The sequence below is a fragment of the Bombina bombina genome, chromosome 2, assembly GCF_027579735.1.
Source record: "Bombina bombina isolate aBomBom1 chromosome 2, aBomBom1.pri, whole genome shotgun sequence".
NCBI lineage: Eukaryota > Metazoa > Chordata > Amphibia > Anura > Bombinatoridae > Bombina > Bombina bombina.
Genome location: NC_069500.1, coordinates 419,749,381 through 419,764,224, shown reverse-complemented (window position 1 = coordinate 419,764,224; position 14,844 = coordinate 419,749,381). Strand labels below are relative to the sequence as shown.

The 14,844-nt window shown below is 40.4% G+C and overlaps 1 protein-coding gene across 1 annotated transcript in view; it reads left to right on the top strand.

The window, feature by feature from the left end:
* Positions 1-14,844, top strand: part of PI4KA (phosphatidylinositol 4-kinase alpha) — a 442,522-nt gene that overhangs the window by 51,621 nt on the left and 376,057 nt on the right. The window contains 15 exon segments of the mRNA XM_053701959.1: positions 876-972; positions 11,324-11,508; positions 11,510-11,519; positions 11,660-11,700; positions 11,703-11,775; positions 12,368-12,399; positions 12,401-12,429; positions 12,431-12,489; positions 12,612-12,619; positions 12,621-12,677; positions 12,679-12,743; positions 12,953-13,052; positions 13,946-13,963; positions 13,965-14,087; positions 14,089-14,130. Of these exon segments, the coding sequence (XP_053557934.1) occupies positions 876-972; positions 11,324-11,508; positions 11,510-11,519; positions 11,660-11,700; positions 11,703-11,775; positions 12,368-12,399; positions 12,401-12,429; positions 12,431-12,489; positions 12,612-12,619; positions 12,621-12,677; positions 12,679-12,743; positions 12,953-13,052; positions 13,946-13,963; positions 13,965-14,087; positions 14,089-14,130 (939 nt within the window).

The window sequence follows — 14,844 nt, the reverse complement described above, 5'->3', positions numbered from 1 at the left end:
CCTTTCATAAGTGCAAAAGGCCATGCGGGGTAACCTGGCAAATTGTGAGTCCAATTATACTTTTATTAAAGGGATATTAAACCCAATTTTTTTCTTTCATTATTTAGATAGAGCATGCAACTTTCTAATTTACTCCTAGTATCAATTTTTCTTCATTCTCTTGGTATCTTCATATGAAAAAGCAGGAATTTACGCATAGGATCCGGCCCATATTTGGTTCAGCACCTGGGTGGCACTTGCTGATTGGTGACTTACATTTAGCCACCAATCGGCAAGTGCTACCCAGGTGCTATACCAAAAATGATCCGGCTTCTCAAATAAAGGTACCAAGAGAATGATGAAAAACTGATAATAGGAGTAAATTTAAAAAAAAAATCACATGCTCTGTCTAAATCCTGAAAGATTATTTTTGGGTTTCATTCAGTCTTGATTACAGAGCATTTGAGACTGCTAATTGTGGCACAATGTGAAATCTTTAGTTTACTGAGCATAAATTTAGTTTATTAACTTTACATTCCTTGTCATTAAGCTGGAGCACATGACCCTTGTCTAGTTCTGTCGCTGGCAACTAGAACGTTTTAACAAATTCACACTGATTATTTTCCCTAGGCAGTTAGTCCATGCCAGTATTCTTTGGATTGCTGTCCTTGTACAGTATTTGATCTTGTTACTAGGCTGCAATATCATTAATCAGCTTGTGGGGCAAAGCTGCCCATTTGCAATGCTTTATTGTGTATAGATAATTTGCATGATTATAAATACAAACTATAAGTGATTTACAAATTATATAGTTATACAATATCATTTAGTTTGGGGGTTTACCTGCTCTGCAATAATGCATAATACTCTTATGTGTATTTTCCTTTATATTTTAGGCAAATCCAAGTGCTGACCTGTTTTACAAAACATTTAGTGATCCTCTCTACGTTGCAATGTTTAAGATGCTCCGAGATACTCTCTATAACATGAAAGGTACCAACATTTATCACACTTATAATGTTGGCAGAAGTATAGGATTAAAGGGACAGTAAATACCTTGTTAATTACAAGACATTTCTGATGTTTTGTTATAGAATAACATATCAGCCAAGTCTTAATATTTTTAACCCCTTAAAGTGAAGGTCAATTTTTATAAATTAGTGCCCGGTTTTTAATAATCCTATTAAAAACAAGGGCACTTTAATTCGTCAAAATTGATATTACACTCGTTTTCTTCAAAAACTTACCTTTTAATCCTGGCAGCCACTCCAGCACTTCCTCCGCCCGTCGCAAGCCATCTTCGCGGGTCCAAAATGACGAATCTGGCTTCCTCCAATCACGGCGTTGCATCAGGCCAAGATTCCCCCGGGGGGAAGCCGTGATGGGAGCAAGCTGGATTCATCATTTCTTACGTCTGCAGAGGCTTCGACTGCCGGGGGAATAGCTGGAGCGGCTGCCAGGATTAAAATGTACGTTTTTGAAGAAAACAAGTGAAATGTCAATTTTGATGAATTAAAGTGCCCTTGTTTTTATTAGGATTATTAAAAAACGGGCACTAATTCATCAAAATTAACATTCACTTTAACCACACCTAACGTGATCGTCATGCACTCAATGCTTTCAACACACATGATGGCATGTGTCATCATCTGGGCCTGTTTTCAGGGCTAATTGAACTTCATCATGCACTTACTGGGGTATACAACGTGGCCAAGGGGAATCGGGCAATGCCACGTATCGGCGTGGTGACGTCACCAAGCTCAGGAAATCAGGGAGTGCACACTAGCTGTACAGGACTTAAAGGGACAGTCTACACCCTGTTAAGCCTTACCTTTAACGATTTGTTGTCCCCCCTATAATCCTTGTGCATTCAGTGCCACATTCTGCAGGCTAAACGTTATACCACTTTTTTGGAATTAAAACTTTATCTATAAGCTGCTCCCACCTCCTCCTCTGGTGTATTTTGTTTTTATCCTGTGCTCGTTCACGGATCCTATTGTGATATCACGTGTGACGTTTCTGATTGGATATGCGCATGCGCATTGCCCCTGCTGCCTTACTTGCTTACCGGGAATTCAGGGCTATGTTTTCAGAGAAGGACCACATTGACCAATAATAGTCACATCTTCCTGCTTGTTTTTTCCATTATCGTAAGTCCACATGCACATATGGATTTATTGTTTTAATGCTTGCAGCATGTTTGCTATAAAAATAGAAAAAATAAGTATTTGTAGCATTGACTGTTTGTGTAGTTTTCTATAATAGCTTAAATCTGTAACCATTCACTATAAGAATCCCTACAGTTGGGATAAATTAAGTGGGAGGTTATGTAAAAAGTCTACTTATAGATAGCTTTCCAAACAGAGCACTGTAATTTAAATGTTCCGCTCAGAGATGAGAATAAATACATTTAGGAGAGGGACTTGCTGGCTACTGAAAAGGTCTCTGATTTTACAGCATCTACCACACAGATAACTCAAATGGATAGCCACAAAGCTTGGAGGCTTTTGGACAAACTGTTTACACTTACACTTCTAGCTACTCCAGAACAGATAACACTTTTTACTTTGTCCAGAAAACAGTTTTCTGCAACACTCTGGCAGACCTATTGCGCATGTGTGGCACAACGTCAACATCTAAGAGAAGTTAAAAGTGGGTCGATGGTCATAGGCTGCAGCTACACAAACAACTGGACCACCCAACCTGTAGGAGTTTTGTGGCCATTTACAAATGACCGAATACAGTTTTTAAACCCTTAAGGACAAGGCCATTTTTAAATTTCCTTCCAAGGGCTGTTTTGACATTTCTGCGGTGTTTGTGTTTAGCTGTAATTTTCTTCTTACTCATTTACTGTACCCACACATATCATATACCGTTTTTCTTGCCATTAAATGGACTTTCTAAAGATACCATTATTTTCATATCTTATAATTTACTATAAAAAAATATAAAATATGATGAAAAAAAACACACACTTTTTCTAACTTTGACTCCAAAATCTGTTACACATCTACAACCACCAAAAAACACCCATGCTAAATAGTTTCTAAATTTTGTCCTGAGTTTAGAAATACCCAATGTTTACATGTTCTTTGCTTTTTTTTTGCAAGTTATAGGGCAATAAATACAAGTAGCACTTTGCTATTTCCAAACAATTTTTTTTTTTTTAATTAGCGATAGTTACATTGGAACTCTGATATCTGTCAGGAATCCCAGAATAACCCTTTGTGTGTGTGTGTATGTGTGTGTGTGTGTGTGTGTGTGTGTATATATATATATATATATTTCTTCTGTTAAGTGTGATCAGTCCACGGGTCATCATTACTTCTGGGATATTACTCCTCCCCAACAGGAAGTGCAAGAGGATTCACCCAGCAGAGCTGCATATAGCTCCTCCCCTCTACGTCACTCCCAGTCATTCTCTTGCACCCAACGACTAGATAGGATGTGTGAGAGGACTATGGTGATTATACTTAGTTTTATATCTTCAATCAAAAGTTTGTTATTTTAAAATAGCACCGGAGTGTGTTATTACCTCTCTGGCAGAGTTTGAAGAAGAATCTACCAGAGTTTTTGCTATGATTTTAGCCGGAGTAGTTAAGATCATATTGCTGTTTCTCGGCCATCTGAGGAGAGGTAAACTTCAGATCAGGGGACAGCGGGCAGATGAATCTGCATAGAGGTATGTAGCAGCTTTTATTTTCTGACAATGGAATTGATGAGAAAATCCTGCCATACCGATATAATGTCATGTATGTATACTTTACTCTTCAGTATTCTGGGGAATGGTACTTCACTAGAATTACACTGTAAGAAATACATAAAGCTGTTTAATAACTAGAGATTATGTTTAACGTTTTTGCTGGAATGTAAAATCGTTTTCATTTACTGAGGTACTGAGTGAATAAATGTTTGGGCACTATTTTTCCACTTGGCAGTTGCTTAATCTGTTTTCTGACAGTTTCTGTTCTCCCTCACTGCTGTGTGTGAGGGGGAGGGGCTGTTTTTTTGGCGCTTTTACTACGCATCAAATATTTCAGTCAGCAACTCATTGTATTCCCTGCATGATCCGGTTCATCTCTACAGAGCTCAGGGGTCTTCAAAACTTATTTTGAGGGAGGTAATTTCTCTCAGCAGAGCTGTGAGAATTGTAGTTTGACTGAGATAAAAAACGTTTATTCTGTAATTTGTTTCCTGCTTTCAGAATTTGTTATCTTTGCTAATGGGATTAAACCTTTGCTAAAGTTGTGTTGTTTACAAGGATTGAGGCTATAACTGTTTCAATTTATTAATTTTCAACTGTCATAGATCTTCTGTGCTTCTTAAAGGCACAGTACGTTTTAATATTATTCTAATTGAATTGTATTTCCAAGTTGCAAGTTTATTTGCTAGTGTGTTAAACATGTCTGATTCAGAGGATGATACCTGTGTCATTTGTTGCAATGCCAAAGTGGAGCCCAATAGAAATTTATGTACTAACTGTATTGATGCTACTTTAAATAAAAGTCAATCTGTACAAATTGAACAAATTTCACCAAACAACGAGGGGAGAGTTATGCCGACTAACTCGCCTCACGTGTCAGTACCTACATCTCCCGCTCAGAGGGAGGTGCGTGATATTGTAGCGCCGAGTACATCTGGGCGGCCATTACAAATCACATTACAGGATATGGCTACTGTTATGACTGAGGTTTTGGCTAAATTACCAGAACTAAGAGGTAAGCGTGATCACTCTGGGGTGAGAACAGAGTGCGCTGATAATATTAGGGCCATGTCAGACACTGCGTCACAGGTGGCAGAACATGAGGACGGAGAACTTCATTCTGTGGGTGACGGTTCTGATCCAAACAGACTGGATTCAGATATTTCAAATTTTAAATTTAAACTGGAAAACCTCCGTGTATTACTAGGGGAGGTGTTAGCGGCTCTGAATGATTGTAACACAGTTGCAATACCAGAGAAAATGTGTAGGTTGGATAAATATTTTGCGGGTACCGACGAGTACTGAGGTTTTTCCTATACCTAAGAGACTTACTGAAATTGTTACTAAGGAGTGGGATAGACCCGGTGTGCCGTTCTCACCCCCTCCGATATTTAGAAAAATGTTTCCAATAGACGCCACCACAAGGGACTTATGGCAAACGGTCCCTAAGGTGGAGGGAGCAGTTTCTACCTTAGCTAAGCGTACCACTATCCCGGTGGAGGATAGCTGTGCTTTTTCAGATCCAATGGATAAAAAGTTAGAGGGTTACCTTAAGAAAATGTTTGTTCAACAAGGTTTTATATTGCAACCCCTTGCATGCATTGCGCCGATCACGGCTGCAGCGGCATTCTGGATTGAGTCTCTGGAAGAGAACATTGGTTCAGCTACTCTGGACGACATTACGGACAGGCTTAGAGTCCTTAAACTAGCTAATTCATTCATTTCGGAGGCCGTAGTACATCTTACTAAACTTACGGCGAAGAATTCAGGATTCGCCATTCAGGCACGCAGGGCGCTGTGGCTAAAATCCTGGTCAGCTGATGTTACTTCTAAGTCTAAATTGCTTAATATACCTTTCAAAGGGCAGACCTTATTCGGGCCCGGGTTGAAAGAGATTATCGCTGACATTACAGGAGGTAAAGGCCATGCCCTGCCTCAGGACAAAGCCAAAGTTAAGGCTAGACAGTCTAATTTTCGTTCCTTTCGTAATTTCAAAGCAGGAGCAGCATCAACTTCCTCTGCACCAAAACAGGAAGGAGCTGTTGCTCGCTACAGACAAGGCTGGAAACCTAACCAGTCCTGGAACAAGGGCAAGCAGGCCAGGAAACCTGCTGCTGCCCCTAAAACAGCATGAATTGAGGGCCCCCGATCCGGGATCGGATCTAGTGGGGGGCAGACTTTCTCTCTTCGCCCAGGCTTGGGCAAGAGATGTCCAGGATCCCTGGGCGCTAGAGATAATATCTCAGGGATACCTTCTGGACTTCAAATACTCTCCTCCAAGAGAGAGATTTCATCTGTCAAGATTGTCAACAATCCAGACAAAGAAAGAGGCGTTTCTACGCTGCGTACAAGAGCTCTTGTTAATGGGAGTAATCCATCCAGTTCCACGATCGGAACAGGGACAGGGGTTTTACTCAAATCTGTTTGTGGTTCCCAAAAAAGAGGGAACTTTCAGACCAATCCTGGACTTAAAGATCCTAAACAAATTCCTAAGAGTTCCATCGTTCAAGATGGAGACTATTCGGACAATTTTACCTATGATCCAAGAGGGTCAGTACATGACCACTGTAGATTTAAAAGATGCTTACCTTCACATACCGATTCACAAAGATCATTATCGGTACCTAAGGTTTGCCTTCCTAGACAGGCATTACCAGTTTGTGGCTCTTCCATTTGGATTGGCTACAGCTCCAAGAATCTTCACAAAGGTTCTGGGTGCTCTTCTGGCGGTACTAAGACCGCGGGGAATCTCGGTAGCTCCATACCTAGACGACATTCTGATACAAGCTTCAAGCTTTCAAACTGCCAAGTCTCATACAGAGTTAGTGCTGGCATTTCTAAGGTCACATGGATGGAAGGTGAACGAAAAGAAAAGTTCACTCGTTCCACTCACAAGAGTTCCCTTCCTGGGGACTCTTATAGATTCTGTAGAAATGAAGATTTACCTGACAGAGGACAGGCTAACAAGACTTCAAAGTGCTTGCCGCACCCTACATTCCATTCAACACCCGTCAGTGGCTCAATGCATGGAGGTAATCGGCTTAATGGTAGCGGCAATGGACATAGTACCCTTTGCACGCTTACACCTCAGACCACTGCAACTGTGCATGCTAAGTCAGTGGAATGGGGATTACTCAGACTTATCCCCTTCTCTGAATCTGGATCAAGAGACCAGAAATTCTCTTCTATGGTGGCTTTCTCGGCCACATCTGTCCAGGGGGATGCCATTCAGCAGACCAGACTGGACAATTGTAACAACAGACGCCAGCCTTCTAGGTTGGGGTGCCGTCTGGAATTCTCTGAAGGCTCAGGGACAATGGAGTCAGGAGGAGAGTCTCCTGCCAATAAACATTCTGGAATTGAGAGCAGTTCTCAATGCCTTCCTGGCTTGGCCCCAGTTGACAACTCGGGGGTTCATCAGGTTTCAGTCGGACAACATCACGACTGTTGCTTACATCAACCATCAGGGAGGGACAAGAAGCTCCCTAGCTATGATGGAAGTATCAAAGATAATTCTCTGGGCAGAGTCTCACTCTTGCCACCTGTCAGCAATCCACATCCCGGGAGTGGAGAACTGGGAGGCGGATTTCTTAAGTCGTCAGACTTTTCATCCGGGGGAGTGGGAACTTCATCCGGAGGTCTTTGCCCAAATACTGCGACGTTGGGGCAAACCAGAGATAGATCTCATGGCGTCTCGACAGAACGCTAAGCTTCCTCGTTACGGGTCCAGATCCAGGGATCCAGGAGCAGTCCTGATAGATGCTCTGACAGCACCTTGGGACTTCAGGATGGCTTACGTGTTTCCACCCTTCCCGTTGCTTCCTCGATTGATTGCCAGAATCAAACAAGAGAGAGCATCAGTGATTCTAATAGCACCTGCGTGGCCACGCAGGACTTGGTATGCAGACCTGGTGGACATGTCATCCTGTCCACCTTGGTCTCTACCTCTGAAGCAGGACCTTCTGATACAGGGTCCCTTCAAACATCAAAATCTAACTTCTCTGAAGCTGACTGCTTGGAAATTGAACGCTTGATTTTATCAAGACGTGGGTTTTCTGAGTCAGTTATTGATACCTTAATACAGGCTAGGAAACCTGTTACCAGAAAGATTTACCATAAGATATGGCGTAAATACCTATATTGGTGTGAATCCAAAGGTTACTCTTGGAGTAAGGTTAGGATTCCTAGGATATTGTCTTTTCTACAAGAAGGTTTAGAAAAGGGTTTATCTGCTAGTTCATTAAAGGGACAGATCTCAGCTCTGTCCATTCTGTTACACAAACGTCTGTCAGAAGTTCCTGACGTCCAGGCTTTTTGTCAGGCTTTGACCAGGATTAAGCCTGTGTTTAAAACTGTTGCTCCACCATGGAGTTTAAACCTTGTTCTTAATGTTTTACAGGGCGTTCCGTTTGAACCCCTTCATTCCATTGATATAAAGTTGTTATCTTGGAAAGTTCTATTTTTAATGGCTATTTCTTCGGCTCGAAGAGTCTCTGAATTATCAGCTTTACATTGTGATTCTCCTTATTTGATTTTTCATTCGGATAAGGTAGTCCTGCGTACTAAACCTGGGTTCTTACCTAAGGTAGTTACTAACAGGAATATCAATCAAGAGATTGTTGTTCCTTCTTTATGCCCAAATCCTTCTTCAAAGAAGGAACGTCTACTGCACAACCTGGATGTAGTCCGTGCTCTAAAATTTTACTTACAGGCAACTAAGGAATTTCGACAAACGTCTTCTCTGTTTGTCATTTACTCTGGGCAGAGGAGAGGTCAAAAAGCTTCCGCTACCTCTCTTTCTTTTTGGCTTCGTAGCATAATTCGTTTAGCTTATGAGACTGCTGGACAGCAGCCTCCTGAAAGAATTACAGCTCATTCTACTAGAGCTGTGGCTTCCACTTGGGCCTTCAAGAATGAGGCCTCTGTTGAACAGATTTGCAAGGCTGCAACTTGGTCTTCGCTTCATACTTTTTCCAAATTTTACAAATTTGACACTTTTGCTTCATCTGAGGCTATTTTTGGGAGAAAGGTTCTTCAGGCAGTGGTTCCTTCTGTATAAAGAGCCTGCCTATCCCTCCCGTCATCCGTGTACTTTTGCTTTGGTATTGGTATCCCAGAAGTAATGATGACCCGTGGACTGATCACACTTAACAGAAGAAAACATAATTTATGCTTACCTGATAAATTCCTTTCTTCTGTAGTGTGATCAGTCCACGGCCCGCCCTGTTTTTAAGGCAGGTAAATATTTTTTAATTTATACTCCAGTCACCACTTCACCCTTGGCTTTTCCTTTCTCGTTGGTCCTTGGTCGAATGACTGGGAGTGACGTAGAGGGGAGGAGCTATATGCAGCTCTGCTGGGTGAATCCTCTTGCACTTCCTGTTGGGGAGGAGTAATATCCCAGAAGTAATGATGACCCGTGGACTGATCACACTACAGAAGAAAGGAATTTATCAGGTAAGCATAAATTATGTTATATATATTATATATAATATTATATATATATATATATATATATATTAGACAACCCAAAGTATTGATCTAAGCCTATTTTGGTATATTTCATGCCACTATTTCACTGCCAAATGCGATCAAATAAAAAAAAATTGTTCATTTTTGTTACAAACTTTTTTTTTTTTTTTGTTACAAACTTTAGGTTTCTCACTTAAATTATTTACAAACAGCTTGTGCAATTATGGCACACATGGTTGTAACTGCTTCTCTGGGATCCCCTTTGTTCAGAAATAGCAGACATATATAGTGTTGCTTGCTTTTTTGGTAATTAGAAGGCCGCTTAAAATGCTGCTGTGTATTATTATGCCTCCCACCTGACACATCTCCCACCCCCTTGATCCCTCCCAAGACATCTCTCATGATCGCGGGAGGAGGAGAGAAGCCCAGGGTACGACGCTTGGTCGTTTAGGGGGTTAATTAGAGAGGTATACTCGTTTAGCCTGCAGAATGTGGCAACGGATGCAGAAGATCATAGGGGGCAAAAAAAGCATTAAAAGTAACGATTAGCAGGGTGTAGACTATTTATTTAAGGGAGCTGAATGGGGGTAAGTGTTTAAAACCCCTTGATCTCAGATCCCCTAAATCCTAGAGACCCCCCAGATTCCTCTGTCTATAAGACAATTGGCCTGCTCTTTTGAAATGGCTATTGGGGATATAAAGTATAATTTAAATGAAAAAATTAAATAAAATAAAAATGTTTAAAACACTACCCCCATACCCCTTATTTGAAGCCCAGAAGCCCCTATATAATAGACAGATGAGTACTATGGTTAATAGTGTTCACTCCGGGCGGCTGAATAAATGTGCAAATCAAAGTTTTAGCTAGCTAGCTAGATCTGGGTGTGTGTGTTGTGTGTGTGTGTGTAATGTCAGGTTTGCCCGGGTAACCCTAGGATACCTGGATTTCAGACTCTACCTGTAACACACACACACATTTGTTCTGATGTAGACAAATATAATAATCCCGCACTCAAAAAAGAAAAGATTCTAAGTATAGCACAATATATGCTAATAATGCGAAAAAGGTTAATAAACAAACAATGAGAATACATAATTAATGAGCAGCATAGATGCACTATCTGAAAACATCAAGACCTGGGCGTCCCCAGTCCAAATAAAACTGACGTCAGAAAACATCTTGCATATAATTATAAAGATTATATATGAAACAAGCATGTACTATAAGGCATAAGTAAGATCTTTATAAGCTATAGTCCCTCAGCCAAATCAAGGATGCATTTAATAAGTGCAATATTATAAATAAGTCAACCCTTATCACACTTAATGTTACTTGTAGACTGTTCCTTATTGTAGTCGTGCAGGGTTAAAATGGTTAATAGCAGAATGTGTGTTGCAGGCAGTTAAGTTGTTATAGCAGCAATTGAGTGGTATATTCATGCAAGAAATGCAGAGATGTTGAAGCAGAAATGTCATATATAACAAGTTTTGTCCAAAGCCTTAAAACGAGAAAATGCCCTTTTTATACCGTTCATGACAGGCTTTTTTTGTTAAATGCAAAGCAATAAAGCAGTTGTGTCTTTTATAATACATGTGTCATGCAAGCTTGTTCAAATGTAATGCATTCAGGCAGCTATGTCTTTGGTAATATCTGTGTCATCCAAAGTTACAGATTTGGAAACGTATATAGGCAACAAAGTCTTATATGGCCACTGTATCTTAGGTAACAACTGAGTTGAGGGGGTAAGAATATAAGGACACCAGACACTCAAAGACTATGCCCGCTGGTTTCGGGTAGAGTCGGTAATGTCCACACTGAGTGTGTATATAAAACGATCTCTCACACCATTTTTCTTGATCCAATCCGACTGCCACTAAGGTATCCGTGCTTGCAGTGGAGATCCGCCACTATTGCCAATTGTGGTAACAGCTGGTGGCGGATCTCACTGGACTCTGTTCAAATAGCAGCATTAGATAAAGATAAAGAAGCTAAATGGTATACTTCACATTTATTTTATTGCTTTGGCAGGTGGCAAGCTCTGAATTTGACCCATATGTTTCAATCACTCACTATCATTTACATCTGGTGTACTCCTCTTGTGATCTAGCTTTACTATTTTGACATTAAACCTCTGTAATTTTCTTTTGCCATTGTCTTATCTGTTTAAGATCTTCAGACGTTATTTGTGAAGGGAAATCCATGATTTTGTGCGTTGAACAGTTTCAACAGTAGCCAGAGTGAACTCCAAAAGATCCTATACGATGTGGATAGACTGCACAATAAACTCAGTCCTTTGAAGCTGAGATGCCAGGCAAATGCAGCATGTGTGGACCTCATGGTGTGGGCAGCCAGAGGATGAACAAGGTGAGTTTTAACAAGCAAATGTCTTTTTATGAAACAGATTAAATCTCATGCTACATTCATTCAGCTTTCCTTGAGTAAGAATACAAACTGTTAGGGTTCTGGATAGCATTTACATTATCCCTTCTATTTTTGCAATGAAGGAGCTGAAAACTTGTGTATCAAACTGTCTGAAGAGTTGCAGTGCCAAGGACATCGAGCAAAGTGATCATAGGCCCCCACATGCCTCTCCTGATATGCTGCCTGCTGGTACGTCTTGGTCAATGTGAGAATAATGCTCTATCAACTGCCAATCACACAACTCTGCCTCCTAATCATGTGTTTATTCTGATCTATGGCAACATGTGCTCCAAGGATGTGCATCAGTGTGACTAATATATAATTTAATAACATTAATTGGCCCCTATTGAATTAAAAGGATAGGAAAGTTAAAATTGCATGATTCAAATAGAGCATGGCAATTTTAAGACACTTTTAAATTCACTTCTATTTGGAAATGTACTTTGTTCTTTTGGTTTCCATTGTTGAAAAAATATGTAGCAATATCCTAACACTAATGGGAGCTAGGATGGTGATTGGTGGCTGAACACATTTATTCGTTGTGAGTTGGCTAACTAGATGTGTTCAGCTAGCTCTCAGTAGTGCATTGATGCTCCTTCAGCAAGAATATCAAGGGGAATAAAGCAAATTTGATAATAGAAGTAATTTAAAGCTGTTTAAAATTGTCTACATTACTGTGTAAAATAACAAAGACAAATTGGGTAAAGGTGGAACCTTTTAATGTATAAGGCAGTGTTAGACTTTGGGTTCAATTCTTAGTATTTGTCTCTTTTCTCCTGTTAGGGCCGTAGGGCGTCTTTGTGAACGGTTCCCTGTTGTAGTAACACTCTGTGACTCCATCTCTCCGAGACTTCTGTTATCCCTTCTCCAGTTCTTGTGAAGCTGTACAAATACCACAGCCAGTACCAGACTGGTAAATTTCTAACTCTCATACTGTATATGTTCTTATCACGTAGTTTTACTAAATATCATGGAGATAATGTTGAGTAGGTAGGTTACACCAACTGATGTTTTGTTGGGTTTTTCATTATTTAGGTGCTAATTGACATCAAGAATAGTGTCACCAATGAGCACTCTGAATCCACAGTGAACATCATGTCTGGGCAAGAAGAGCCAGCCTTCCATGTACGAGCAGCTCCGTGACATCGCCATAGAAAATATCTGCAGGTATCAAGGCTTGTGCAGAGAATATAAACTCCTGCATTTATCACCAATACATTATTTCCCCACCAACAGCAAAATGTTGTCTCTTTTAATAATTATAGCAGTGCAAAGTTTCCTATTGAGAAACCTCTTTGTTTTCAAATCATATAAATTTGTTTTTCTAAATGTGTCATACTGGTGTTTCACATATTTTAATCTTTCTTTTATCACAGGTGTTTAAATGCTGGTTTAACCATAGATCCAGTCATCGTGGAAGCCTTTCTTGCCAGTTTGTCCAACCGTCTGTATATATCTCAAGAGAATGAAAAGTATGTGATACTTTCTTAAACTTCACTTGCTAGATATTTAATTAAAAAAAATGTTTCAGTCATTGTTTAGAATGAACTGTGTCCTTATGTAGCAGTTGGGCAAACTTTGCTTCTTAGTTGTCCCTTCACTACACTAGTTATCTCATTTGTAGCAATCTTTCTAAGCCTGCATGTCACCTCCAACTGCTTGTATTCAGTCATGGTAATGTGACCTTCTCATAAAGCATTTGGCTGGGATCCCGCATCCTTCCTATATCCTCCAAGCTTGCCCTTCTTCTCTTTAAGTTGACTGTTCCTTTCCTCTATGAGAACATATAATGCCAATGTTTCTCTTTGTTCTGCTAAACATGTATAAGAAATATATCATTTTTTCCCCCACTGGGCCCTGCAAGTAAAGGATACTTTACACCCTGATATAGGATGTATTAAAGTGTTTTATGGCCTTAGCGTCTATTGCAAGGAGCAACTCCATTACGTTAGTTCAGGCATATGTGAGAGGATATAATAGTGCAAAAAAAAAAATGCTCTGACATATTTGAGTGTTTTTTTTTTATTGTACAATAGCTTGTAAATAAGTGTGTTTAAACCCTACAAAGGGAAGAAACACATAGTTAAAGTCAGCTGCACAGCAGCAATGCACTACTGGGAGCTGAACCGAACACATCAGGTGAGCCAATAACAGAGACATATGTATGTAGCAACCAATCATCAGCTTCTCCCACTAGTGCATTGCTGCTGCTGAGCATGTATACAAACAAAGTCAATTTTATAATAAAAGTAAATAATTTAAGTTTAATTTTGAGTTTTCTATCCCTGGACGGATGTTAACTGATAAGAGAGAAGACAGTAAATGTTGTTTGGAATTTATTCTTGTATCTTGTATTGATTTTGTTCTAGGATGCACATTTAATTCCTGGATCACACAATCCGTGCCTTGGGGCACATTGCTGTGGCCCTACGGGATACGCCCAAAGTGATGGAACCCATCTTGCAGATCCTGCAGCAGAAGTTCTGCCAACCTCCGTCACAGTTGGATGTGCCTCATCATAGACCAGCTTGGGTGCATGGTGATCACTGGCAATGTAAGCAAAATGGGGAATCACGGGGGCGGAGTTAACTGCCTAACTGGTCATGTTCTGTCTCAGGATGTTTGTGAGAGCCTCATTGTCTGCGAGGGGTATTTTAAATGTGCTATCAGGTATGTTAAGTCCACATACAGCAGGGAGGGGAAATAACAAACAAAGTAAGCAGAGATGCAGATTCAAAAGGAAAGTCTTTCTCCATGGTAATAACTGAAGTACAGGATTTGCACCAAGCAACGGAACAAACTTGTAAACGGGTAGCAGGTGGAAGTATTTGGTCTGGAAATAACTGAAGTGGCAGGAATTGCACAAAGCAGGTAGCAAAACTTGTAAACAGGTGCAAAGGTGAAGTCTTTCTCTGGTAATAACTGAAGTGCAGATTTGCACAGAGCAGGGGAACAAAACTTGTAAACAGGTAGCAGGTTTAATGGGAAAGTCTTTGTCCTGGTAATAACTGAAGTGCAGGATTTGCACAAGGCAGGGGAAACAAATCTTGTAAACAGTGGCAAAGGTGAGTCTTTCTCCTGGTAATAACTGAAGTGCAGGATTTGCACAGGACAGGGGAACAAACTTGTAAACTCATGTAGCAGGTAAAGTCTTTGTCCTGGGAAATAACTGATGTGCTGGAATTGCACAAAGCAGGTAGCAAACTTGTAAACAGGTGCAGGGGGTGAAGGTCTTCCTTCAATAAGTACAGAAACAGGTTCTGACTTG